This window comes from Mesoplodon bidens (genome assembly GCF_964165515.1).
Source record: "Mesoplodon bidens genome assembly, chromosome: 9".
Classification (NCBI taxonomy): domain Eukaryota; kingdom Metazoa; phylum Chordata; class Mammalia; order Artiodactyla; family Ziphiidae; genus Mesoplodon; species Mesoplodon bidens.
The window spans coordinates 47,132,277-47,157,239 of NC_138166.1; the positions used below are offsets into that span (position 1 = coordinate 47,132,277).

The 24,963-nt window shown below is 43.2% G+C and overlaps 1 protein-coding gene across 1 annotated transcript in view; it reads left to right on the forward strand.

The window, feature by feature from the left end:
* The first annotated feature begins 7,453 nt into the window (after positions 1–7,453).
* Positions 7,454–24,963, forward strand: part of SLC25A13 (solute carrier family 25 member 13) — a 208,557-nt gene continuing 191,047 nt past the window's right edge. Inside the window, 2 exon segments of the mRNA XM_081243704.1 lie at positions 7,454–7,778; positions 7,780–7,860. Of these exon segments, the coding sequence (XP_081099830.1) occupies positions 7,662–7,778; positions 7,780–7,860 (198 nt within the window). The 5' untranslated portion in view covers positions 7,454–7,661.

The following is a 24,963-nucleotide window of genomic DNA, read 5'->3' on the forward strand; positions in this document are numbered from 1 at the left end:
GATTGTCTTACTGAGCATCTGATTTCTTCAAAAATTATAGAGCTCTTGATAGTTTCAGGAATTCTTGCAAAAGAAACTGCTGCACTGGAAGCAATGCTGCAGGTGGCCAGGCCCGAAGAACTCATTGTATGAATCGCTGGCTGTTGCTCCTTCCTGCTGGTCAGACACTGGCAGACTGAAGCACCTGCCTCTTCTGATACGTCCCTCCTGAATACACTGAGGGGCCAAGGCGGCCTAAGCTTGATTCACCACTACTTTGAGTGGATTGCTGGGCCCAGAGAACCTCAGCCAGATTCACAAACACAGACTTGGACTTGGTGTAAGACCCTGAGGTTTTCTGCTTCTGCGCCATAGAAACTGGGCTCATCCTCTTTAAAGACTTTTGATGTAAATCCCCCTGAGTAGTCAGTTTTGCTTTACTGGGATTGTGTGGGACTATGATAAAAGGTACCAAATATTCTACTCTAAGAACTCTCATTTCTCTAGATTTGCTACACCAGTGAGAGCATTATCAGAACAAGGTGTGTTAGGCAGAATCATGGCTCCCCAAAGATGTTCACATCTCTAACCCCAGAACCTGTGAATATGTTACATTACATGGCAAAGGAGACTTAAGGTAGCAGACAGAATTAAAGTTGATAATTGCTGTGGGCTAAATTGTCTCCCCCTTAAAAGTCATATGTTGAAATACTAACCTCTAGTGCCTCAGAATGTGGCTATATTTGGAAATAACCACATTCTGAGGCTAAGTGTGGCATTTACATAGGTAATTAACGTTAAGTGAGGTCATTAGGGTGGGCCCTAATCCAATATGACTGGTGTTGTTATAAGAAGAGAAGATTAGGACAAAGATATGCACACAGGGAAGAGCATATGAACACACAGGCAGAAGATGGCCATCTACAGCCAAGGAAAGATGCCTCGGAAGAAATAGACCCTGCTGATACCTTGATCTCAGACTTCCAGCCTCCAGGACTGTGAGAAAATAAGTTTCTGTTGTTTAAGCCACCCAGTCTGTGGTACTTTGTTATGGCAGCCTCAACAAGCTAATTAATTGACCTTAACATTGGAAGGTTATCCTGGATTATCTGGGTAAACCTGATGTAATTACAAGGGCCCTTAAATGTAAAAAAGCAAAGCGGAAGAGGAAATCAGAGTGATGTGACATGAGAATGAAACAGGAGGGAAGTGGTCAGGGCACAACTTTTAAAAGAATGACATAGGGACTTCCATGGTGGTGCCATGGTTAAGAATCTGCCTGCCAATGCAGGGGACATGGGTTCGATCCCTGGTCCGAGAAGATCCCACATGCCGCACAGCAACTAAGCCCAGGTGCCACAACTACTGAGCCCTCATGTCACAATTACTGAAGTCCATGTGCCTAGAGCCCATGCTTTGCAACAAGAGAAGCCACCGCAATGAGAAGCCCACGCACCGCAACAAAGAGTAACCCCTGCTCACTGCAACTAGAGAAAGCCTGTGCACAGCAATGAAGACCCAACGCAGCCAAAAAAAAAAAAAAAAAAAAAAAAAGAATGACATAGCCATAAGACATGACTAAAACTGATTAAAACTAACTAGATCCAAAATGGTGGAAAATTTGAATTCCAGTGGACCTTGAGCCTTATTATACACTCATTGTAATACATTAGCATCTAAATTACACACCTACCAGTGCCATGACAGTTCTGAGGCTGACCATCAAAGATCAAAAAGTGGGTGGTGGCCCAATTTCTGGAAATCTCTGCCCCTTCCCCAAAATAACTGGAATACTCCTCTCATTCATTAGCCTATGAAATTACCCACCCCTATAAAAACTGACAGCCCCATACCCTGGGGCCGCTCTCGCCTTCTGAGATGGCCCACACTCTGTCTGTGGAGTGTGTTTCTCTCTAAATAAATCCACTTCTTATCTATCAATTTGTCCCTCACTGAATTCTTTCTATGACAAGACATCAAGAACCTGAGCTTCATGGACTTCCCTGGTGGTCCAGTGGTTAAGAATCTGCCTGCCAATGCAAGGGACATGGGTTCAATCCTTGGTCTGGGAAGATCCCACATGCTGCAGAGCAACTAAGCCTGTGCGCCACAACTACTGAGCCTGCACTCTAGGGCTCACGTGCCACAACTACTGAGCCCGTGTGCTGCAACTACTGAAGCCCACATGCCTAGAGCCCGTGCTCTGCGACAAGAGAAACCACCACAGTGAGAAGCGCATGCACCTCAACGAAGAGTAGCCCCTGCTGCCCACAACTAGAGAAAGCCCACATGTAGTAATGAAGACCCAACACAGCCAAAAATAAATAAATACATACATACATACATACATACATAAATAAAAATTAAAAAATAAAAGAAAGAAGGAAACTGAGCTTCGTTAAGTCCTGAGACCAGGTGTGTGATCTTAGTTAAAAGACTGTGGTTCAAGTCCCAATCTGGGTTCTGGCTGGGTTCAAGTCCTGGCCCATGGGTTCAAGTCCCAATCTGGGTTTTGGCTGGATTTGAGTCCTGGCCCTGGGTTCAGGTCTCAATCTGAGTTGCAAGGTTTCAAGAAGAGTTGGACCTGCTGTTGCCGGTTTTGCAGATGGTGAAGGAAGGTCATGAGCCAAGAAACATAGGTGACTTCTAGAAGCTGAAGCAGCAAGGAAATGGATTCTCTCCTATAGTCTCCAGAAAGCAACATAGCCCTGCTGATACCTAAATTTTACCCTTTTTGGGCTTGTGAAATATAGACTGTAAGATAATAAATTTATGTTGTTGTGTTTTTTTTTAAAATTGAGTTTTGTTTATTTACAATGTTGTATTAATTACTCCTGTACAGCAAAGTGATTCAGGTACATATATATATATATATATATATATATATATATATATATATATATATTTCTTTTTTTAAAATATACTTTTCCATTATGGTTTATCATAGAATATTGAATATAGTTCTCTGTGCTATACAGTAAGACCTTGTTGTTTAAACACTGAGTTTGTGGTAACTTATTATATCAGCAATAGGAGACTAATACTGTTACTGAATACAAGTTCATGTGCCTGATGCACAGTGAGGCCAAACAAACCAAAACATTGGTGTTTGGAGCAGAGAAAGGTTTATTGCAGGGCCAAGGAAGGAGAATGGGTGGCTCATGCTCAAAAACCCCTAACTCCCTGATGGTTTTGTGGGAGACGTTTTTAAAGGCAAATTTGGGGTGAGGGCCGCAGGGTATGTAACTTTCTTCTGACTGGTTGATGGTGAGGTAACAGGGAGGTGCTCCAGGAATCTTGTGGTGAGCCTGAAGTTACCATCTTCCACCTGGGTGGAAGCCTTAGTTCCTACAGGAGAACTCAAAGATATTGTTATGTATATTCCTTCAGGAAGAACTAGGACTGTGTTCCAAAGCTGTATGTACTATTGTTTCTTGACTGCTCCTCCCTTGTTTCTGCATTCCCTCCCTTCTCTGATGAACAACTGTTTATTTTTTTAATAAATAAATAAATTTGTTTATTTTTTAAATTTATTTATTTATTTATTTATTTATTTATTTATTTATTTATTTTTGGCTGTGTTGGGTCTTCATTGCTCTGCATGGACTTTCTCTAGCTGTGGGGGGCAGGGGCTACTCTTTGTTGTGGTGCGCAGGCTTCTCATTGCAGTGGCTTTCCTTTTTGCGGAGCACGGGCTCTAGGCACGCAGCCTTCAGTAGATGTGGCTCGCGGGCTCTAGAGTGCAGGCTCAGTAGCTGTGGTGCCCCGGCCTAGATGCTCCATGGTATGTGGGATCTTCCCAGACCAGGGCTCAAACTGGTGTCCCCTGCATTGGCAGGCGTATTCTTAACCACTGCACCACCAGGGAAGCCCATTAAATTTTTTTTTTTTTTTTTTGGCTGTATTGGGTCTTCCTTGCTGTGCATGAGCTTTCTCTCTAGTTGCGGTGAGTGGGGGCTGCTCTTTGTTGCGGTGTGTGGGCTTCTCACTGCGATGGCTTCTCTTGTTGGGACTTCCATCGTGGCACAGTGGTTAAGAATCCTTCTTAGCTTCTGGTGGTACCTGTTGACCCTTGGTGTCCTTTGGTTTGCAGCTATGTCACTCTAATCACTGCCTTTATTGTGTGGCTTCTCCTGGTGTGTTTCTGTGTCTTCTTATAGGGACACCAGTCATAGTGGATTAAGGGCCCATTCTACTCCAGTATGACCTCATCTTAACTAATTACATCTTCAATCTCCAAATAAGTCACATTCTGAGGTCATGGGGATGTGTTTGGGGGGGGACACAACCCATAACATGGCCCCTTCAGTCAAAATTCAGTGCCAGCTACTTTTAAATGGTAGGGAAGAGGGTGGTCTGGGGACAGACAGGAGGGACAAGTATGACATAAGTCACTTATTAGGAGGGCACCTAAGCCTGTCAGGACAAGACAAAGTAGCAGGTGCCCAGCCAACTTATACTTTATCCTTTCAGATGATGTTTCACATTGTTTATAGGTCATGTGGAAGTCAAGGAGCATCCTTCCTATTTCAGAGCTTGTGACAGTTTAACTTTTCAAAAATTTCACATTTTGAGGAATTCTAGAAGGAAGAAGAAAGCTTAACTGAGTCTGACTCCAAATGTAGGTTGAAATACACTTTTATTCATATGTGGTTACATTTGCATCCATAGTTTGGTAGGTTTGGTGGGTGGACTAATGGCTCCCCCCAGATGTCCACATCCTAATCCCTAGAGCCTATGAATGTTACCTTATATGGCAGAAATTTTTTTGCAGATGTGAATATGTTGAGGATATGGAGGTGGAGGGATTATCCTGGCTTATCTGGGTGGACCCTAAATGCCATCGTAAGTGTCCTTATGAGAAGGAGGCAGAGGGCTATCACAGACAGAAGAGGCAATGTGAGCGAAGCAGAGTCAGAGAGAGAAGTTGTTATGTATGCTGGCCTTGAAGATGGAGGAGGGGGCCATGAGCCTCTGGAAAAGGCAAAGAAACAGATACTCCCCTAAACCTTCTGGAGGGAGCACAGCCCTGCTGACACCTTGGGTTTAGCCTCTTAAGACTCACTCTGAAATTCTGACCTCCATAATTGGAAGAGAATAAATTTCTGTTTTTGTAAGCCACCAAGTACGTGGTCACTTTGTTGAAGCAGCCATAAAAAACTTACATACAGAATGTGATTCCTTGTATTTAAATTCAAATATGACTCTCTCTACATACACACATAAAGACATCAAGACTTGAAGAAAACAACAGTAAAATGTTAACAGTAGCTAACTGGTGGAAGAAATGTGAGTGATTTTCTTGTCATTGCTATGATTTCCTGAATTTTCCAAGATTTCTAGAAAACATCTACAGATTCTTGATTCTTTTTCTAATTTTTTCTTTAAAAGTTAAGGGAATATTATTCAGTCTTTAAGAGTCTTGCAATTCTGACACATGCTAAAAACAGATGAACCTTGAGGACACTATGCTAAATGAAATAAGCCAGTCACAAAAAGACAAATACTATATGATTCCATTTTTATGAGGTACCCAGAGTAGTCAAATTTATAGAGACAGAAACTAAAATGGTGGCTGCCAGGGGCTGGGGGGAGGGAGGAATGACAGTGGTTGTTTAATAGGCTTAAAGTGTTAGTTTTGCAAGATGAAGAGTTTTCGAGATTGTCTGTACTACAGTGTGAATGTGCTTAACACTACTGAACTGTACACTTAAAACTGGCTAAGATAGTAGATTTTATGTCATGTATAAGTTTATCAACATTCAAAGTTTTTTTTAAAGTTCATTGATATTACAAAAGGAGAGCTTCAGTGATACCCTTAAAAATAGATATGCAGTATACGATGTGATCTTGGTTGCATGAGGTTGTATTTTCTCTGCACCTTTTAAAATCCTTTACAGCAGCCAGGGCTACCCTGTAAGTGAGCTTTAGACTTGTCCCGCGCTATCCTTTTATCAGTTCTCCTGTTTTTGCTTTTGTCTTTATTCTTTCCCTCCTTTCATGGTCTTTCTCTGCTGCCTGTGAACACATTTGAGGCTTTTGGGTCTTTGTTAGACTTCCTGAGAGTATGTTAATAAATCACTCCTTTTTGAAATGCTTATTTCTTTGGCTTTTGCAACGTCATTTGTATATTTCACATACACTCTCCTTACAGAGAAGAGGCACACACTTCAAAACACTCCTCCTGTATTACTGACGGCTGGAGTCTTTCTAACATCTACACCAGAGGCCACTGTGCAAGACTGGGTGAGTTCCTTTCTCTCTCCCACCCCCACATATAATCAGGTACCACGCTAATTTTACCTCTTATGTGTTCCTCTAACCCTATCCCATCTCTGGTTTCAGGCCCTCGGCCTGTCTTATCTGAATATTCCAATAGTTTGGTCTTACCCCATCCTCTACACTGTAAGCAGAGGGATCCATCTATACTGTAACCCTGGCTACACCACCTCCCTTAAAGCCCTTCAGTTAAGGTGCACACCCTTCAACATGGCACCCAACATCCTCCAAGACATGGTCCCAACCTGCTTGCTCAGACTCTACTTCCACCAGTTCCACAGCCTGTTACCTTTCATGACCAATCACTTTCATAACTTGCTGTGTTTCCTCAGCAATTTCTGGACCTCCTGCTTCTCCTCCTTATTTTCTCTGGCTGGAAAACCATTCCCCTCCACTTCACTGGACTGATGCCCATCCACAGCTTAGGCATCATGTACTCTAAGAGGCTTCCCCAGTCCTCAGCGTTCCCATAGTGCCCTGGGAAAAGGTTGTTGCCTTAACAGTTTATATGGACATTAACTGTTTGTGTGCTTGCTTTCCCACTAGCTCTTTAAGGGCTGGGACCATCTCTCAAGTCATTCTGGGGTTCCAAATCCTAACACAGTGCCTCGCATATAGTAGGCACTCAGTCAGTGTTAATTAATTAAAATGATTAGTAACAAACACTTTTGTTGATAGGTTATATCCATATCCATAATCCACAAAACATTTAAAGCCCTTTTCACTGACCACCATTGCCTTAATTATAAATTTTGGTAGCAGGGACAAATGAATGAAATTCTTATAAAGAGGAAGAAGACCTCTGGGGATTATACATTCGATTTTTCGATTAAAATTTTGACGTGTTTATTTTAGTAGGGCCTATTTTGGGGCGTGTGTCTTTGACTTCTACAGCCCTACTATGCACGTCTGAAATGAAGTAGCTCCATGTTCTTCACTACATACAGCTGTTTGGTCCTTCGAGTTTGCCAGATCTGACCTAAAAGTAGACTTGCCAGAGCCATTATTTTGCTATTTCCGATAGACTAGTCAATGCTTCGGGATTCCTTATAGCAGAGAGGAGCCCCTTTGAAAGGGAACACCTGGCTACACACGGCACCAAGTGTAGTTCTCAACTTCCCCAGGCTGTGTGCCCCGCCTGTGGGTCTCGAGGGCCCTGGAGCAGCCCCTAAAAGCAGCCGAAGCCAACAGCTTCCCTCTTGAGGCCACCTGATCCCAAGAAACAGGCTTGCACCCCGCCACCCGCCCTCGGCCCCGCCGCAGAAGTCGCAGCTGCTGGACAGCGGAGCCGGGGTCACGTGCGCGGGTCCAGTCCACCGCCCCCAGACCCGGGCCCGCCCCGGCAGAAGGGCAGAGGCCATCCGGATCACGCGCGCCCCGGCGGCCCGGGCCGGGCCCAGCCAATGGGCTGGCGGCGCCCGCATGACCCGCGCCGGCGGGAGGGCGTGGGGAGGCAGGCCGGGCGCGCACGCTGCCAGGCTGTATCGCCGCTCCCGCCGCCGTCGGGACTGGAAGTGAGCGGCCCGGGCCCGCAGCGCCAGCGAGCCGGTGAGAGCGTCCCGCAGCCTTCCGCACCCGGTGCAAAGCATGGCGGCCTCCAAGGTAAGCGTCGGCCCGTTGGCCGGCTGCCCCGGGGGGCGCGAGGGGCCCGGGCGTTCACGTGCCGGGCTGGTGCAACCGGGAAAGCAGATAGAAAGGGGCGCGGGGCAGCTGTTCCACCTTGCAGCAGAGGGAGGAGGGAGGTGCCCGCCCCTCCCGGGCAGCACAGACGGCCGGTGCGGAGAACGGGGACCGGGGCCCGACCTTGCAGCAGAAACTTTGCTGGCTGGACCCTCCCACTTGGCCCGGGCGGGGAGTCAGTGCCTGGCCTGCGCCCGGCGGGCCGAGCCAAAACCGGTGAGGAGGAGCGGGCACGATTGCGTCCCGGGGCGGGGGAGTGCTCGGGGTCTGCAGGTCCGCTCTGCCACCCCAGCGCACTCCAGCTCTTGACCCTGATAGTTGTTGACCCGAGCTGCTTCCTGGGGTTCACAGCCCGCGCAGAAGCCTAATCCCATTCGGTTTCAGAGGCTCCGCCCTCCCACGGGTGGGGAAGTCACCTTGACTTCCGTTTTGGAGACTGCTTGAGAGAGTTGGCCTGCGCGTGTGTGCGTAAAAACTCCAAAGCACCCCCATCCCCCCAAGCCCCCCGGTTCTCGTCCTTCTCTCCGCATCTGACAACACTTACGTACCGGCCTCTAAGCGTTTGAGAGGCTTCTTTTTAGAAATGACAAAACAGATTGACTTGGGAGCCTGTAACTCCTGTGAAGTTCTACTTAAAAGGAATTCTGCGTAAGGTGACTCATTCACTAACCCAGAGGAAAGGCAGCTCCGACAGCTTGACCTTTCCTCTTTTTCCATTTCTTGAAACCTGGACACCATTTCAGCTTCTTTGGACTCCATTTCAACTTTTCTGGCAGAATACCATATTTAGTCCCAATCACTTGAATCATTGGAATTTATTGCTTTTAATTTTAAGTTCATGAAGGCAGCCCTTTAATCAAGCCTATACAACTTCTTAGCTCATTTTAAGCGCAGTGAACTTAAATATACCCAACATTTCAAACATTTGTCCTTAATCAAAACTCTGTGATAACCCTCAAGAGCAAAATATGGCCAACACATCATATTCCTATTTATTTGAGCAAACTAATCACATTTGCAATGGAAATTGTAAGCAGACAGATAGATTTAAATGCTGTTCTATGACTTAAGTTTCTCTAAGCTTCCCGAAATCTGCAGGCTTTTCAGTGTTCCTAGATGATGTGGCCTAAGTGGCCTTTCTCTTTTCCTTAATGACTCTGAGTTCCATCCTAAGGAGTGTGCTCTGGGTATGCATGTGCAGACACATGGGTGTGTATATAACTGTTTTAGTTAGATTCTCTGAGGATCACTGGGATTCATTTTTGGAACCTACATTATCCCTTTCAAACCCAATAGCCCTTGACCTTTTCTTTGCATTGAATTTGCATGCAATCAGAGTACAAGGCATGAATTATGTTCCCTGAAGGTGACTTCTTCCAGGAGAGTAGGTGGGAGTAGATACCCATACTTTACTGTCACTTTTATGTCTGTAGATGAGTTAAATAATTTTACTTAATTTGGAGATAAAGTGAGGAACTTAAATTGAGGAGTATGCATGTAAATGGAGTATAAGACTGATTAACTAGTTTGAAATAAAATAAATGGCATGGAAGGAGGTTTAACTTGTTGGTTGTAGTTTTATTAAACTGTCACTTCATATCAATAAGTGCAGTTGAATTTTAGCCAAGTAGTGAGAGTCAGGGAAAATGAAACATTTCATTTTTACTCTTTGGGAACTTGTGTTTTTGTTTATTTATTCATTTAAACTTGCCTCTTTTCAGGATTTCTGATGGCTCATGTCATATATACATATATTTATAAACCAACAAGACATACCAAAATCAAGTCAAAGTAGATGAGAAAAACAGGATAAAGGGAAAATAAGATGAAGCCAGGACTAAGGTTAGTGGAAAATCAGGATGTATGTACTTGCTAGAGGTGACTGGATTTTCTAGCAGCCAAAGCAAAGAGGAAGCGATCATTGAGGTCAGTTACTTGGGAGAGAGGTCTCCTTTTTCTGCTATCTGAGGGCAGTTTCTCCCCATCTGGTTTTTTTTTTTTTTCGGTACGCGGGCCTCTCACCGTTTGTGGCCTCTCCCGTTGCGGAGCACAGGCTCTGGATGCGCGGGCCCAGCGGCCATGGCTCACGGGCCCAGCCGCTCCGCGGCATGTGGGACCCTCCCAGACCGGGCACGAACCCGTGTCCCCCGCATCGGCAGGCGGACTCTTCAACCACTGCGCCACGAGGGAAGCCCCCCATCTCTTTTTCTATGCAGTGAGCAAACTGCATTCAAAACTACCTCATGACCACAAATGTATGTTTGTGGATTCCATAAGGCCATTTCTTACAGTGTTTCTCATTTTAGCTCAAGGGCGGTAAATGTAGGTCCCCAAATGGGCTGTACTGGTCCACCTTAGTCCAAGAATACCCCTTATTTAGTTGCCTTTGGACTCTTATTAGGGTGAGGTGATTCTGTCCTCTATTAGGCAGTGCTGGGCAGCCCCAATTAAAGGCCACGCTCTTTGCTTTTTCCTAGAGCACAGATATTCCATATTGAACACAGAGCCATAGGTTTAGCAATCTTAATCTGGGGGTAGGATTGACATCCCCTCTTAAAACTTGAGGAGCCTGACTAGAAGAGAATCCCATCTCAGTGGAATGTCTAAGATTCTGGAGTGCCCAGAATCAGAAACTGGTCTTTTATTTATTCTTTTTTTTTTGGCCACACTGGGTGGCTTACGAAATCTTAGTTCCCTGATCAGGGATTGAACCCAGGCCCTCGGCAGTGAAAGCGCAGAGTCCTAACCACTGGACCTCCAGGGAATTCCCTTTTATTTATTCAAATGTAACTAATTTTTCATGTCCCTCTTCCTTTAAATAGTATAAATAAGAAGGCTGAGAATCTGTTCTTTGGTCTGCTTTTATTTTGATTTCTGCTTGATGGTTACTACTTAATGCAAAAGGTATTTGTTTTTTCATGAAATAACATTGATCTGAAACTTGGTCTTTTGAGATGAACTCAGAAAACTTCAATTTTCTTGCTGCCGCCTTTTGTAGGAATAATCATTATGGGTTCCTTTGGTAGATGGTAGATGATAAGTGGTCTGCCTGTACTACTAGTGTTATTTTGAGTATTTCTTTAAAAAACTTCCAAGCACTGCCCTACATGTATTGAAATGAAAATGAGTTTTTAAAATTCTATTTTATATATTTCCATAAAAAATTCATTTTTAAAAAGTAGTATTAGAGAGGTTATCCTTTTCTTGTAGTTGTAGTCAACATTCCCTTTTCATCACTGGTTGAGTTTATCCATTAAGAATGACGAAATTAAACTAGGCAAAACTGTTAAAAGTTGGAGATTGCTCACTGGAGTTCAGGTGTGAGAGATGTTCAGGTATAAAACTGGACTCCAATAATTTGGGTGAAATTAGCCTAGAACTAAAAGAAGAACATTTGGAGACAAGCTAAAGCATTCATAATCATGAAAATTTGGTCTGTAGTGCTAGTACACTTAGTATTGCTATTCCATTGTTGGCTGAGTTGTTGCCATGATCGTTGAGTCATTTAGAATTGTGTGTATTGTGTTCTTTCTAATGTTGCAAACGGGAATAAACTAAGGATATGAAAATGAACTGGACTCCGTTTGGACCTTCAAGAAAACCACAACCATACCACAGGCTAAACCCTCTCATGGAAGTGCCCCAAGTAGGGTTAGTGCCATAACAAGGGCTTATGGGAGCATCAGGGAAGGAGCCCGTTTCTGTCAGGGGAGGGGAGGGAACGTCTGAAAGGTAGTGGTATTTCAAAAGGAATAGTCGGAGGAAGAGGGAAGACCATTCCAGTGATAGGAAACAGCAAATGAAAGAAAGAGAGGTGAGAGCACCTGCTGCGTTCAGGGGATAGCAGGTAATTAAATAAATAGGAGAGTAGCTAACACTTATTGTTTACTAGATGTGAGATTCAGTTCTAAATGCTTTTCATTATTAACTCGCCTAATGCCCCTAACAGTCCTGTGAGTTACATACTATCATTTCTGGTTTATAGATGAAGACTGAGACACCAAGGGGTGATGTAAGTGGCCTAAGATCTGATAATTAAAAAGTGAAGAAGCTGGGTTTCAAATCAGCCAGTCTGGCTCCAGGGTCTGTGCTCTTACCCTGTCCACCATATTGTCTGCCTGGTAGTTTAGCATAATGGAGAGTAGAGTTTATGGGAGAAGGGGGAGATGGCTCGGGAGGGGAAATTAGATGCCTCTTATTTAAGACTTTTATTTAGGTCTTGTAACTGTAAACCAGACTTTTATTTTTGAGAACCACTTACACAGTGCTTACTGTGTGCCAGGCACTTTCCCAAGTGCTTTACAAATAATAACTCCTTTATTGTTTATAATACCAAAAGTAGGTGTGGTCTGTTTTTGTCCTCATTTTACAGGTGAGAAAACTGAGGTCTGGAGAGGTTAAGTAATTTCCTCACGGTTATACAGAGAATAAGCAGTACAGCTTGGATTTGAACCCTGCCAGTCTGTGCTCAGAGTCTCTGCCTCACCTGCCCAGGCCTTAAAAAGGAATTCCATTTGCAGAGGTGCATGTGAGAATTCACATGTTATCCGTTATGGGCATGTGTATTTCCTGATCATTCCAGTCCAGTAGTTTGTATCTGTAGAATGCTTTGGCACTCAGTATATGCTTCATTGTTAAGTGGTTTTTGAACCAGATTGAACAGGCCAGAAATTGTCATATACTTTTTTTTAGACAACTTTATTGAGATATAGGTCATATGCCATACAAGTCACCCATTTAAAGTGTACACCTCAGTGGTTTTTTGCATATTCACAGAGTTGTGCGACTATCATCACCTTTGTAAACATTTTAACCCAGTGTTCACTAATTAGGACTTGGGCTATATATTTAACTTCCATGTTTTTCATGCTTCTCATCAATAAAATACCCTCTTCAGAGGTTTGTTACTGAGGATACAATGTGATTGAGTTTATTAAGGATATTCTTCAGGTTGAAGGTTTTCTCTCCCATATGGTAAAAACTGCTAGGTATTTGATGGTATAATACTAGTATAATCAAACAGATCAGTTTTTTGTACTGGACAGGAAGGAAAGAATGTTTGAGTTGTTTTTATGCAGCCATGATGCTGGTAAGTTTCTGTGCTACTACTGATGTTTGGATTTAGGGTTTCTTAAATTGGTGGTGCTGGATAGGCCTTGGGGTTTACATAACACAATGTTCCTCACTCCTCCCTTCGTTAATCTTGTTCCCTTTTACCAGGTGAAGAAATGGAGTCCTAGAAAAGTTTGTAATTGGTCCAAGTTCCCTTGAAACCCGTTTGCTTTTTGCTCTGTTGTAGTCCAGGGGTTCTCAGCACATTATAGTCCTCTGGACTGGTATAAAAGTGCTGATGCCTGGGTCTCACCCAGAGGTTCTGATTAGGTTGGACTTAGGTGTGGCCTGAGCCTCAAGGTTTTTGAAAGCTCCCCAAGCGAATCAGATCTGCTTCTGAGGTTGCCAGCCACTGCTCTAGGCGGTTTTCCTGCTCTTTGCTTCAGCTGATCCTCTGATGGTTCCTTTTTGGAATAAGGAAGGAATGCAGTGAGATAAATGCAAGTCTCTGGTGTGTCAATTCAAAGGAAGGATACATACGGGTCCCTACAAGTTCTCTTCTTTCTTGACAATTTCTTTTCAGTCCTTCTGCCCTGTTTCACCTTCGTGCTTAGGCATCAAGTTTATATAGTTTTGTAGTTATCCTAGAATGTGGGTTTTATCACCAAATTGATTGAAAGCTCCTTTTGTCTCCTGTAAGTCTGAGTGGTTTTCTCTATCAGTGTAGGTGCTTGAGGGGGGAAGTGTTGCAAAGAGCAAGGTATCCCTGGTCTTGCAGCCTTTTCCCTGGCTAAGCTAGTTGGGTGCCCACGTGTTGTCAATGTTCCCCAGTTGGGTCACAGGGCTTTACAAGTGTTGTTTAGCAAATAGAGAACTGGGGGTGGGGAGAGGGATGGGAAGGGTTGAAAGCCCTGTAGGGTAAGAAAATCGGGGAGCCGGTCTTCTTGGATATCGAGTTCTTTTATAATTGCTGGAGTTGCTCAGACTCCTTCTGCCTCTTTGACCTTTTGTCCTACGACTGGTCTCTGCTTTTTTTTTTTTTTTTTTAATGGAAACACATTTTTAAAAATTTTTATTTATTTATTTATTTATTTTTGGCTGCGTTTGGGTCTTCGTTGCTGCATGCGGGCTTTCTCTAGTTGCGGCGAGCAGGGGCTATTCTTCATTGCAGTGCGTGGGCTTCTCATTGCAGTGGCTTCTCTTTTTGCGGAGCATGGGCTCTAGGCACGTGGGCTTCAGTAGTTGTGTCGCGTGGGCTCAGTAGTTGTGGCTTGCAGGCTCTAGAGCGCAGGCTCAGTAGTTGTGGTGCATGGGCTTAGTTGCTCCGCAGCATGTGGGATCTTCCCGGACCAGGGCTCGAACCCGTGTCTCCTGCATTGGCTGGTGGATTCTTAACCACTGCACGACCAGGAAAGCCCCAGCCTCTGCTTTTGTTGAGTTCTTAGATGGAGGCATTCCTTCCTGTGTTCTCCACTGTCTGTGAGTATTAGCTCTGCTGAGCATGGTCCATTCCTACTCACCCTGCTCATCATTTGCTGCTTCATAGCACTTATCCTTCCCACCATGTTTCCTTGGATCCCTTTGTGTGAATCTGCTGATGTGGTTGCTTCTGCTTGGGATGTGCCCTTGTCACAGTGATGTAATTCCCTTGGCAAAGTACTTAATAGCAACTGAGCAAACCTTTTTTTCATGGCCTATTTAACCAGACCCTCTTGTTAGGTCAAGTCAAGCCCATCAATGGTGGCTCTGGTCTCTTAGCTCAGAATTATTCCCAGTGGCTGATTTGTAGAGTGGTGGTCTGGTTTGTTGGTTGGAAACGTTTAAAAGATAGTGTACTCATACTCACCATTTCCTTTGGAAATTTGCTGTGTAGTTGCATGAGTGAATATAGGCCTGGTGATTTCTTTTGACTTTAGGTGCTGACAACATAGCAAAATTGGCAGTGTAGAAATTCTTAGCAATTCACGTAAATAAACCACTCTATTTAATGGCTGTTATTAGGCTGGTAGCTTTGTCTTGATTTCCACATGTAGTCACAGTTTCCACATGTTTTCCATGAAAACTGTTGACTTGATATGAAAGTCAGATATTTCAATATACGCTTACTGTTTTATGGTAAAATGTCTTTTGCATAAGACATAAGATAGTAACATTTGTAAGAAAATTGTCTAAGTAAGTGTAGGGGAGGAAAAAGTTTCCCTCAACTCTCTTAGGGTCCCTGGCTGGGTCTGAAAATTAAAATGACAAAGACAGATTAACAAAAGAAAAGTATACAATTTTTGCTGAATTTTTATGTGTACATGAGAACCTTCGCAAGAGAATGAAAGTGACCAGAGCAGAAAGCTTTAAAACGTTTTGGACAATGAAAAATAAATTTGTAAAGAATTGACAAGACAAAGGGGTTTGGGTTAGGGAAGTAAATGGTGAAGAAGTAACTAGGAAGATAAGGGTGGGTTTAACAAGGTTTGTGTGTGCAGGTTTTTCGGCCCCAACTTCCCCATCTTTGGTGATAAGATTGTCTCCTCTCCTCCTGGAACAGGGACGGTACCCTTTGTAGGGGAGTTTATGACCTGTTTCAGGAAAGAAGGTTGGGGTTGTGGGTGGGGATGGTCAGAGTGACTTTCCTGTTTCTGCTGTTTTCTTAAACTCCTTCAACTTAAGATACTGAATATGCCAAGGTGCCGCGTTTTGGGGTAGCATGTCCTGAACCTCGTCGTAAGCCTGATTTGAACAGGTTTTTAGACCTGGGCGCATATTTAGTAGTTTTTCTGAGTTAGACGTGATTTGTGTCTGTCTGATCCCAGCCACAGTTGTAGTCTGAGATGTAGAGGACACCCAACTGCTCAGTCAGCACCACTTTCTCATGTGGGAAAATGCTTCAAGAACTTTTTTTTTTTTAATTTTAAATTAGTAGCTCTGGTTTAGTGAAAGAGCCCTGGACTAGAAGGCAGGAGAATACAGGTCCATTGCTTCCACTGATGGTGAGAACGTGGACAAGTCTGACTTCTCTGGGTGCTCAGTATCCCCCTGCAGCAAACACGGCCTATCTGTGATGTCTGTGATGAGCAAATGAGGTATAACATGGGAAAGCACTTTGGGGATTATGAAGTGCTATAGGGACTGTCAAGTGATGTCTGTTGGAGACTGTGGGACATTTCTACCCAACTGAAAACTAGGGACATAGGTATTATTTGACCTACCTGAACAAAAGATGGTGTGCTTTTCTTAAGCTCATGATCTACTAAATAGTCACCATAATGGCTAGCCAGTCTGGCTGTTTCAGTAATCAGATTCTCTGAGTGGTCCCTTCCTGGAGCCTTGCTATTAGAAGTTTATGGTCCAAGGACCAGGAGCATTGGTTTTACTCGGGAGCTTGTTAGAATTGCAGCATCTGTGGACTCATCCCAAATATTCTGTTGCATCAGAATCTGCATTTTAAATAGATCCCCAGGGGATTGTATACACATTAAAGTTTAAAGAATATTGGTCTGGAACTCTCATTACTGTGTAATTAAATGTAGCTGCCTTTCTAAACTAAGGGTACAGTACTTTTTGATTTGTTTGTAAGTCAGTCCAACTTTTTGCAGAATTAAATACATAGTGATAAAACCCAGTATAAATTTTAGGATTCTTTGGGTTACTTTTGATTCCATTGGGGCCAGGGTATTATTTTGGATGGCGTCTCTGAATTATTATTATTATTATTTTTTTAATTTTGGCCGTGTTGGGTCTTCGTTTCTGTGCGTGGGCTTTCTCTTGTTGCAGCGAGCGGGGGCCACTCTTCATCGCGGTGCGCGGGCCTCTCACTGTCGCGGCGTCTCTTGTTGTGGAGCACAAGCTCCAGACGCGCAGGCTCAGTAGTTGTGGCTCACGGGCCTAGTTGCTCCGCGGCATGAGGGATCTTCCCAGACCAGGGCTCAAACCCGTGTACCCTGCACTGGTAGGCAGATTCTCAACCACTGCGCCACCAGGGAAGACCCTGAATTATTAGTTAAGGGTTGTACTCTTCTCCATTTCTTTACTACCCACCTGTACTTAAAATTCCTGAAAATGAACTTATGCCTATTCTGTTTTTTGACATTCTCTCCTTTGGGTCACCAGTGACCTCTGTTCTAAAACTGTTGGCCTGTCCTCCTTATCTCTGGCCTCACAGGACCCCGTGTCCCACTCCTTCCTTCCTGGAGCACCTTCTGTCAGCTTTCATGATGTGCCCTCTCCTGCTTGGTCCCTTAACTCCCTTATTCTCCTTGGCCGGCTTCTTGTTGTCCTTTTGCTCTCCCCTGAAATGTTGGTGTTCCCCAGGCCTCTGCCTCAGATCCTTTTCCTTCTGACAGGTGATACTTCATGGTACTCCCCATGGGGCAGCTCTCTCAAGCACTGGCCTTGCGTTTTTGACTTTTTGTTGGAAATCTCAACTGGTTTGTCTCAAGGATATTTCCAAACTCTATTTACTAGAATTGAATTCATCTTCTTGGTCTTTCCTTACTTTTAGCTGCAGTTTAACTTTCCTACTAGTTAAAGTTTCTGGTTAGTTCGCTAAGTACTTGGGTGGGCAACCAGGAGAGACACCATTGGCAGGAACTTGGATATGGGCAAAGAGATGGGTCAGTCAAACCCTTCTCATTCCCTGGAGCAGGTGTGTCCCATCTCCTCCATTTATGTTCAGGTCCTCATTCCTTTTTTTTTTTTTTTTTTTTTTTTTTGTGGTACGCGGGCCTCTCACTGCTGTGGCCTCTCCCGTTGCGGAGCACAGGCTCCGGACACACAGGCTCCGCGGCCATGGCTCGCGGGCCCAGCCGCTCCGCGGCATGTGGGATCTTCCGGGATCGGGGCACGAACCCGTGTCCCCTGCATCGGCAGGCGGACTCTCAACCACTGCGCCACCAGGGAAGCCCCTCATTCCTTTTTAGGTCCAGCATTGCCATAGCTCCAAGCTGGTTTTGCCTTTGGTCTCTTCTCTGCACTTTCCTCTCCATTCTGCCCAGAACTGTCAAAGGAAGCTTGTAAGATTGGCCCTTGTGTCCCTGTTAAGAGCAGTCCTTTGTTCATGAGCACAGCACTGAACAGTTTTTAAAAAGTGCATTCAAGTGTGTTATTGATTCCAACTATATGCCAGCTCCTATGCTGAGTGCTGGGCTTCCCCAAATGAGTAAGCTATTGGACTTGTTTTCAGGAAATTACAGTCTACAGTGATTAAAATGACCAGATAATGTGAAGACCCAAGCTTCATTATTTGATCTTTATAATCATCTACAAGATAGCAGGGAAGGTGTCATAACCTCATTTGACAGAGAAACTTAAGGTTCAGAAAGGTTATGCAAATAACAGTGACAACAGCAGCTGACACAAGCCAGATACTGTTCTAGGCACTCTGTATGTGAAGTAATTTAATCTTCACAACAGTCCCACGGCATGTAAGCGCTATTATTGTCTCCATTATACAGATGGGGAAACTCATCTGTACAGAGTGGTAAGTCTCTTGAGGCACAGAGAGATTACATGACTTGCCCAAGGTCACACACCTTTCAAGTGGCAGAGCTATGACTGGAACACAAGCAGCCTGGCTGCAGAGTCCATGAACATAACCACTGTACTACATTGCCCTCTTTAATTTACCTTGCTGCACAGTGTGGCTTCATTATGCCTAAAGAATAATATTTAATCTCATTAGTCAGTTTATTCCTCCTTGGTCTTGGCTCTTGTCTAACTTTTCCAGTATTACCTCATGCGCATTCCCTTCTCATATCCTTCATAGAGGTTTGTAAATGTGACATGTCCAACCCCTGTTCAGATTCCGTGCCATAAGTCTATGGCAACAGTGTAGCAGGAAAAAAGAGAGCCTGTTTGTTTGTTTCACTTAGAGCTCAGTCAGAGACAAGGATGTTTCTTGTCATTCCTGTATATTGGTGGGCAGATTTTGTTTGTTTTTTTAGTATTTTCCTTCAGTTTTAGGGAAAGAGGTCTTAGTTTTATTTCCTCATTCCTTGAAGTATCTGTAAGGATGTTAAATCCCATGTCCTAGGTTTTATAGTTGGTTTGTTCTAATCAAGATTCAGACACAGTCTGCACATGGCATTTGGTCGATATGTCTTTTAACTCTTGTTAATCTATAGGTTTGACTACCCATCTTTTTTTGTGTTTCCTTGCAGTTTATTTGATGATTGAATTGGGTCATCTTTCCTGTAGTTTCCCACAATTTGGAATTTGCTGATTGCACCCCCCTGATGTTCGTCTGTCCCTAGTGTTTCCTGACAATTGATAGTTAGGTCTGGATGCTTGATCAAGTTTAAGGTTTTATTTATTTTTATTTTTTGTTTTTGGATAGAATACTTCCTAGGTAGTTGCTGGCTTCCTCTCTCAGGTCACTGGATCCTTGGTACTGGATACGCCCATCAGGAGGCACGTAATTCCTGGTTGTTTCCTACGTTGTTATGTTTGGTGAGTGGGTTTGGATGTTGCCTTCCTGCTCCACCAGCATTTTGCATAATGGTTTATTTTAGTTGGGTAAGTTTTCATATTCACAATTGTTCTTTGTGGTGCATTGTGATGTTCATCCTTTAAAAACACACACGTGTGCCTGTGTGTATACACATATGTATGTATATATACATATATATTACAATGAGTGTATATCACAGTTACAACAAATGGTGGCTATTAAAATCAACTGGATATTAATTAATGGGTACAGAGTTTGTGTTTGGGATGATGAAGTGGATAGTGCTCCTGGTTGTACAACATTGTGAATGTCCTCAATGCCATTGAATTGTACACTTAAAAATGGTTAAAATGTTAAATTTTATGTGTTTTATCACAATAAAAACAAATCAATTGAAACTGGATTGTAACATACTGAATTTTTTTAAAAAATTAATCATTCCATGACTATTATTCTTTCCCAAAAAGAGTCAAAGTGAGATGGAGGTGGGGAGGTAAAATTCTTATTGACTGAAGAATGCCAACTAATCAGGTAGAAGGTATGATAGAATTAGAAAAAGAAGACAGATTATTTGGCAACCTGCAGGTAATTGATTCAGGCACGTGTCCTCAGTAGATGCTAAAACCTTCAGTAAAAGATTGTTGGAATTCTCCCTGTCTCAAAGTATCTCCCTATAAATTACTAACTATAAAGAGGAAAAAGTACCGTTATAAGGGAGGGCTCGGCCTCAATCCGTGATCCAATTTAACATCATCAGAAGGAGGGAAAAGCTAGCATGGCGCACCCACTGGTGTGATGCGATGAGAAGTATACAACGTGACCTTTAGAGATTTCTTGCCCAAAATGTTGAATCTGAATCTAATCATGAGGAAACAATTAGACAAATCCGGAAAATAGGACGTTCTGTTAGACCTCTGGTCTGACTTTAAAAATGCCAATGTTATGAATGAAAAGGCTAGATTAAAGGAGGCTCCCAAAGAGACATGACAACCAAATGCAGTGCTTGAACGTGGATACAAAATAAATAAAACAATGGCCCTGTTGGAGCAACTTGAATAAGGAGTTTATATTAAATTATACTGTAATAGTTGGCTAGGGCTGCCATAACAAAGTACCACAGAATGAGTGGCCTAAACAACAGAAATTTATTTTCACGCAAATCTAGAGGCTAAAAGTCCAAGATCAAGGTGTTGAGAAGGTTGGTTTCTTCTGAGGCCTCTCTCCTTGGCTCATAGATGGCCTTTGTCTCCTTGTGTCTTTACATGGTCTTCCCTCTGTGTCTGTGTCCTAATTTCCTCCTCTTATAAGGACACCAGTCTTAAGGGATTAAGGCCCACCTTAATGACCTCATTTTACCTTAATTACTACTTTCAATATCCTATCTCCAAATACAGATTCATTCTGAGGTACTGGGGTGTCAGGGCTTCAACACATGAATTTTGTGGGGACACAGTTCAGCCCATAACAGATATTAAATCATTTTTAAGGTGTCTTGGGTGAGATAGTGATATTGATGTTCTGAAGGAAAATGGTCCTTGCTGTTTCATATATTTTATGTTTTCCACTAGATTTTAAACTGATGACAGGGACCTCAAAGTACCTGTTACATAACATTCAGACACCGTTTGTTGAATTGTTCGCTTACTTGGGGGTGCCACCCATGGCAAAGTGAAGGGGAACAGGAGATTTCTGCTGCATGCGTGTGGTTTGTTGGAAACTTCTCTTTTTCTAATAAACCATTTTCTCAAGCCCCTCCATCCCTCACTAAACTAAAAAAACTAATAATTTGGAATACTTGAGGAGTTGTGCATGGGTAGCCTCCAGGAGAGCGCATGGTGGAGAATCATAGCTACAGAGTAAACCTCAGCAGGGGTTGGGCTGTTCAAGGTAGATGAATCTCCATGACTACAGAGAAGCTGCTTCAGAAGGAGGCTCCTGGAGAAATGTGCTTCCTTTTGACTAAGGAGGTCCAGCTGCATTATAGCGAGACATTCCCAGCAGATCCAAACAGTATGTCTGCTGATTCAGACCAGCTGGTCCCAATAGCCTACTTCACCCTCCAGGTGGCTTGACAGGAAAGGCTGGTGATATATCCGGTCTCTTATCTGACTCTGCCAGGCCCACTGGCAAGGACTTTCATTCCTTGTGGGTCTTCACGAACTTACTTTATTGCAGGTTGATGTTGACTCTGCATTCAAGATTCCACTTTCTGTTCATTGTGAACTGAGATGGGCATCTCAGTTCCAAAGTAAAAGCTCAGCTCCTGGTTTCCTTATGGTGCTTCTTGGAGGTTTTTGTTAGCCCATTTTGGTGTCCACCAGCAGTTTAAGAAGAGCCTGGTCTTGACCTTTGCCCAGCTTTCCATTGGGTTATTTGCCTTCTCATATTGACTTGTTCTAAGAGCGCTTTTAAATTAATAACCTTGGCCTTTTTGTCCTGTTACACGTTATTTATGTTTATTTTTTGCAGTTGTTTGATGTTTAATGGGTTCATACACACTTTTGATTTTTAAAACTTTTTATGTTACATATTTATTAATCTTTTCCTATGGTTTCTGCATTCTGGTTTGTCTGTCATGTTTAAACACAGCTTTCCCACTTAGTATTACATAAGAAACCACTTATGTTTGATGTCAGATGAAAGGTAGGAAACCAGTTTAATTTTTGTTGTTGTTGTTCAATCCCAGGAGGTCATGAACCTTCACTAGTGCCACTTCATCAGCCAGCATGACCTACTGCCAACTCAGCCCAGACCCTCTGCTGGCTCAGATTCTTAAGAGGAACTCTGACTAGTTCAGAAAGCCAAGAGAGCCTTCCCTTAGGGCTCAGCTGTCCACTGATGACTCAGTCAGCTGGGCCGCTATGAATATGGAAAGGATACAACAAACTGGCAAGCAAGGCACTGCTAGATTCTGTCCCAGCGTATGCTACTCTCATTCAATCCTGATTCTCACTCACTCTCTCTCTAACAGGTGAGAAAATAGGAAGTCATATTGCTGGTTAGCAATAGAGTCAGAATTCAGACGTCCATTTGCAAAGTCCATAAAAGTAAGTGTAAATAGCATTCTATGAGGGAGATCTGGTTAGAGAATCTGGAAAATCTTCCAGGAGGAATTGGCATTTGACTTAAGCCTTAAAAAAATAGTAGCATTTTTTAAACTTCTCATTATGGAAATTTTCCATAAAAAATTAGAACAGCGTAACAAACTCCCATGTCCCTTTTTTTTTTTTTTTTTTTTAATTTTTTTTTTTTTTTTTTAAACCCACATTTGTTTACTTATTTATTTTTGGCTATGTTGGTTCTTCACTTCTGTGCGAGGGCTTTCTCTAGCTGTGGCAAGCGGGCACTCTTCATCGCGGTGCGCGGGCCTCTCACCATCGAGGCCTCTTTTGTTGCTGGAGCACAGGCTCCAGATGCGCAAGCTCAGTAGCTGTGGCTCACAGGCCCAGTTGCTCCGTGGCATGTGGGATCCTCCCAGACCAGGGCTCGAACCCGTGTCCCCTGCATTAGCAGGCAGACTCTCAACCACTGCGCCACCAGGGAAGCCCCCCATGTCCCTTTCTAACCAGTTTCAGTAATTATCAGTTTTTGGCAGATGTTGTTTAATTTATACTACACCCTCTCATGTCCTCTCATCCCTCTGAGTTTTTCAGAGCAGATCCCCAACATCATATCTGTAAATATCACTGTGTATCTCTAAAAAAGATTTTTAAAATGCACAACCAAAATATCATTGTCACATCTAAAAAAATTTTAGTGCTTCCTCAATATGATCAAATATCTATTCTGTATACATTTTACATATTTCCCCTATTGTCTTACAATTTTTTAAAATTGTTTTTTGAATTGTCATCTAAATAAGGCCCAGGCATTGCAATTGGTTGATATGACCTAATTTTCTTTAATCTCTAGGTTCTCTGCTTTCTTAATCTCCTGTTCTCTCTTTTTTCCTTCTGAAAGTCATTATCACATATGATTAAAATCATGGACTCTGTTCAAATTATGGCTCTGGGCAAGTTACTCTACCTCTCTGTACCTCAGTTTCCTCATCTGTAAACGGGGCATGGTTGTTTTTACTTCCTGGGTTATTGGGAGGGTCAATATGCTCTTGTTTCTAAAGCTCAGAGCCAGGCCTGGACATAGTAAGCTTTACAGAAGTGTGGGCTTTCAGAGGGGTTTGGAACCAGAGCACTTGCTCAGAGTCATGTTGAAAATCGTGGGAGAGGAAAGAGGAGGGGTTGCTCCAGTGAAATTGTGCCCAGTCTTTGGGACGAAGATCCCGGCTGTGCAGAGGGCTCCTGTTCATTTTCTTTTAACTTCCTCCTGGGTTCTTGACTGTTCTTCAATTATATGATGTTGATGCACAGCAGAATTTTGAACAGGTAAGGTATTATTTAGTGGAAGCAACTTTCTGTTGTCCTTTGATTTGCTGCTCTCTCTTCTCTGTGTCTAATAAGTTAGCTATTCTCTCAGCCATTTTACCTTTCTGTGGCATTATCTGGGCTCCAGCAACTTGTGATCTCCTAAGTAGAACCTTTCAGCACTTTATAAATACGTCATATACTTTTTATATTCCTTTGTTCCCCATCAGGAACATACACTCCAGTCTTCAGAACAGCACAATCAGTTTTTATTCATTTAAGGAGCAGTAGTAATTTGACAGTTGCTAATATGTAACAAATTATATTGGGAGTGGTAATTACAATTGCAGCTGGTTGCTAATTACACTGTAACCTTGATGCTTTAAAAAAAAATTGAGACTGAGTTCAGCACATAATACTGAGAATAATATTCTCCATTAGGTAAATCTGGCTTCCACTGAACCACAGGTATTTATGTACGATAATGCCAAATCAGAAAGACTTATTTTAAGTGGCTTTCACCTGTAATGTTGTCCAGTAGCACCATTCATAAGGATAGCTTAAAGTCCCCATCTTTGATTGCCAAATTCCTGGCACATCCTCCAGGTAGTATAATTAGTATGAAGATGACCTGGGCTCTAGGGTCATTTTTGGCTCCGTGATTGTGATTTACTACTACTCATTTAAGACTAAGTGTCTTACATGCCGCAGCTTCCTCATCTGGAGACTGGGATGTTAATGACTTTTCACCTTGAATAGTTTTAGTAATGTTTTAAGTGAGAGCAGGCATAAAGCCTTTAGCACATGCCTAGCATAGAGTTAAGGGCCCAGTAAAAGTTAACTGGTCAGTGTGAACTGCTGTAATCAGTAATAAATAACCCAGCTCCAGGACCTTACCTCTGCCCCCCCTGACTCCAAGAGTTACCAGAGTTAGCACTCTGATTTGTGATAGCATGTAGCATCACACACTTTGTACCAACCACTCGTTGATAAGTCTGTCGTTCCCCCTCAGGGGGCAGGGTCTCTGGTTATTTGGCGTTGTCCCCTAGTGCCCAGTACATGGGAGCCTTCCCATAGGCGATCGTGTTGCATGAACGAACAAGTGGAGTGGCGCTGTCTCAGGCCGTGGTTCTCCTCTGGGGGCAGGGTAGTTTTGCCCCCAGGGGAGATTTG